Genomic DNA, 3,531 nt, shown 5'->3' with positions numbered 1-3,531 from the left:
ATGTAGGGCGAGACGTATCACAAGTCGAGACGTATCATTAGACGTACCGATGACGAAATGAGTCTTGAAATTGTTCTCAATATTTGCCATAACGATTGAATTTCAAAGCACCGATTCCGACGTTGCCGTTACCGTGAATAGAATCCGGAGCAAGCTGTTTCAACAAAGACAAACAGCTACAGAATGGCGCAAGTGTGAAATACGCTGAACTCGATTGCTTTCAGTGATCAAAACCGCGAGATAGACGGCAGTTAATCAAAGCTGGTTGGAGACGTCGCACAGTGTTGTGGTGAGGGTGAAAAATGTTGAAATTTCTCTTGGCCATAGTTTTGCTGTGCAAGGCGCTACACGCTACACCAAGTAAGAGAAGGATATCATACGGAGCGATTTTGTGTAGAGCTTATGTGACGAACGTATGGGCTGTCAGTTTATGAGATAATTTACCCACAATCAATTAAATTCATACCCTTCTGACGTTAATGTGCGCGCTTTATCTTGTGATGGTCGACGTTGATGGGTACTTTGGTTTCATTTAGTGTGTTATTAAACCATACAATAATTGATAATGCACTCTAAGCTAACTTCTCCGGATGACGATGCACATGCTCTAAATCGGTGATTAGTGGTAGCTCCATGAAGCGTACCTGGGCACGACAGGATCCGTATAATGAAGGATAACTGGATGATCTGCGATAGAAGAGCCAGTCATTAATTTATGCAGCTAGCACCTTGTAGCTAACACTATCTTTAAGGTAACACTCTAACCGGCCGTATTCTTCCTGCCACAACCTGGCGCTTCTTCACAGACATCGTGTGCTATTATGATAGCCGTTCGGCCGGCTACAGCACGCCAACGTTCCCGAGCAGTATCAGCGCAACAAATTGCACCCATTATGTGTACGATGGGGTTGGAGTGACGGCCCAGGGCGATATACGCATATTGAGCAGCTACGACACAGCATGTAATATTATTAACGCTTACAATGGCCGGCAGAAGAGGAAGCACGCCACCCCTTAGCTTCATCTCAAACGTCCCGTGTTGTTGTTCTTTTCTAGCTGGGTTTACAGATTTTCAGACCCTTCGAAAGAACGCCGACATCAAGCTGTACGTGTTGTTGAGCTCGGAGCGGGATGCCAGCAAAAACTTGACCAATGTAATGTGTTGAAATATTAACGTCAAGCTCGGCCCCACACTCGAAAAGCGCCATCTCGCCAACGGCAAAAAAAGAAACGCGTGTGGCAGATGATCGCGGTGGCTGGCGCGAGCAGAAGATCAATCTGTCAAAAACTTTTTCATTCCTTTTGTCCGCTCCTAACCGACAGGCCATAGCGACACGATGCGAGAAGCTGGTGAACGGCGTTGCTGTCTTTTTGGAGCAGTACGGCTTCGATGGCGTGGAGGTGGACCGACGTGGTAACGATTTCGACAAGGTATGCCCAAATGCTCCATTTTTAGGTGCTCCCGACTCACCAGCGAATGGTGGAGACGTGGGATTGGATTCGATTTGATTTGCTATCGTTTTGGATGGTATCTTTTGTAGGGCCTCCTAGCGAAATTCGTCAACCGACTTCGATCCAGGCTGTACATGGTTAACAAGCAACTATCCGTGGCCGTATCGGCACAGTTCAGTGATGCGTACGATATCACTTCGCTAAGCATGTAAGTAGCTGCGGTGCGGAACGACACTAATCCAGCTAAAAGTGCCAATCGGGTGGGGATGAGATAGTTTGTCTTAGATTGCGACCATCGGGTGGAAGTTTGTTGAAAGATTCATGCCCATTTGCTGATTTTAGGTACGCAGATATGATAAACTTTCACGCTTACAACTTCACGAGTACCAGTGCCACCGCCAACCTTGCACCGCTATACACGAGCAGCCCCAACAACGTTGTTAGTGTGGTAAGTACGCAAAACAAGCCCCAAACCCACGAGCTCGTCGTCTTTCACGTCTTGCTGTTGTCTTTCCAATTTGTGAACCGGCATTCGTCGGACGCTAAACAGAACTCAACGGTAACAGCCTGGCTGGCGGCTGGAGCTCGCAAAAACAAGATAAACCTCGTGCTGGCCTCCTTCGGCAGGACATATGCTCTGGCAAGCGAAGATCAGCGAGGCGTTGGATCTCGAACCACGGGCCCCGGTGCGGCCGGATCCAATACGAAGCGTGCCGGTTTACTCGCGCGGTACGAGTTTTGCTCGTTGCTCAGTTCAGGGTACAGTTCGGAGAGCGATAGTGACACGGTTACTTCGTACTACTTCAAAGGCAAAAATTGGGTTAGCATCGAAACGGAGGATACGGTAGTGCAGAAGCTCACGTTTGTGCTCGATAATAGGCTGGCGGGTGTCGGCATCAATACGATTGATCTGGATGACGCCACCAATTCGTGCGGGAACGGTGCCTATCGAATCTCGGAGCTCGCTCGTGGATATTTCTCGGAAGGTTAGCTGCCAACATTGTAGAAACTTTGCTAATTTTCCGGAAAATGTGGTTTGCTAAAGGATTGCTTAAACTAGAAGCTAAAATCAAACCGTTCGAACATTCCTTTGAGCGTTGTTTGACGTTGACCACTTCACATCGACGATACGCGGGTTATTCGTTTCAAGCATATCAAACATATACGCACGGTAAATACGGTTGTAACCTGTAAAACCCTTCAAACAAACCTCACATCTAGAGAAAAATCAGACACGGCGTATGTACAATATTTACAGAGAGGAGAGCTTTCAAGTTGAATTATTTACATAAAAAACTATGTATATATGTGTAATGCTGTTTATGTACAAGTGCTGTTTTGTGATGTATAGTTGTTTTTTTTTTACTATTTTAAGACCGGTGGTAGCGGTTGAAGCAATAGATAGACTTACATTTTCCTTTTCAGGTCCTTCGGGAATCTAAAAGAAAAAAAAACAAATGGGGTTTTAAAGGAATTTTCTTATTATGCGTTGTCCATGTTTGTAATGGTTATTTCGTGTTCGTTTGTTAGTTTTTGCTTCAATTAAAATATATTGCAAACCGTTCGGATGCTTACATCACGTTAAAGTATTTTGCAGCTTTCGAATTGTTATGAAGGTTTGTATTATGCACCATGGCAGCAAAAATATCCTAGTTTTTTGTACGTTTAGCAAGCAACGCTTTTTCCATCCTTTTTATCCATAAGCTACGGTTCTCGATGGTGAAGTTGGTTGTGTAAGTACAATTTACCACCTGCTGCGAAACGTGCTTTTTGTCCAACAAGAAGGAGAAGGCTTTTCAAGAGCTAAAGGCCATTTTTAACGTCCACAGCAAACATCAGAATTGAAAACTATTTCAGCAGTCATGTGACAAACACGTTTCTCATTGAAATTCTTCCCAGCAGGGAAATTTACAAGGATGATGTTGCTACTCGTTCATGTACATCACGGTTGTCACGGATTACACTCTCTGTACAGCATGATCGTAGGCGGTTCCGCTTTGGCATCATATCAATGTACACAGTTTGATTTGGAAGCTGCTGTCAAAATCCTTCCTTGCTATGCTCATCGCGCGGTGATGT

The 3,531-nt window shown here is 45.1% G+C and overlaps 1 protein-coding gene across 1 annotated transcript; it reads left to right on the top strand.

The window, feature by feature from the left end:
• Positions 1 to 234: 234 nt before the first annotated feature.
• LOC128723668 (probable chitinase 10) lies at positions 235 to 3,006 on the top strand. Its single transcript, XM_053817430.1, has 7 exons — positions 235 to 360; positions 807 to 962; positions 1,057 to 1,154; positions 1,324 to 1,431; positions 1,542 to 1,660; positions 1,795 to 1,900; positions 2,003 to 3,006. The coding sequence occupies exons 1-7, from the start codon at positions 303 to 305 to the stop codon at positions 2,441 to 2,443; spliced, it is 1,086 nt and encodes a 361-aa protein (XP_053673405.1). The 5' UTR covers positions 235 to 302; the 3' UTR covers positions 2,444 to 3,006.
• The last annotated feature ends 525 nt before the right edge of the window (positions 3,007 to 3,531 follow it).

Source organism: Anopheles nili, chromosome 3, assembly GCF_943737925.1.
Source record: "Anopheles nili chromosome 3, idAnoNiliSN_F5_01, whole genome shotgun sequence".
Classification (NCBI taxonomy): Eukaryota; Metazoa; Arthropoda; class Insecta; order Diptera; family Culicidae; genus Anopheles; species Anopheles nili.
The sequence above is the reverse complement of the archived record's forward strand: the minus strand, read 5'-3'. Positions and strand labels throughout refer to the sequence as shown.

Excerpts from the sequence above, each read along its gene's own strand:
- LOC128723668 (XM_053817430.1), top strand. The coding sequence starts at position 303 with ATGTTGAAATTTCTCTTGGCCATAGTTTTGCTGTGCAAGGCGCTACAC. Across the intron at positions 1,155-1,323 it reads CCAGCAAAAACTTGACCAAT|GCCATAGCGACACGATGCGA; the intron begins GTAATGTGTTGA and ends CCTAACCGACAG. Across the intron at positions 1,661-1,794 it reads GATATCACTTCGCTAAGCAT|GTACGCAGATATGATAAACT; the intron begins GTAAGTAGCTGC and ends TGCTGATTTTAG.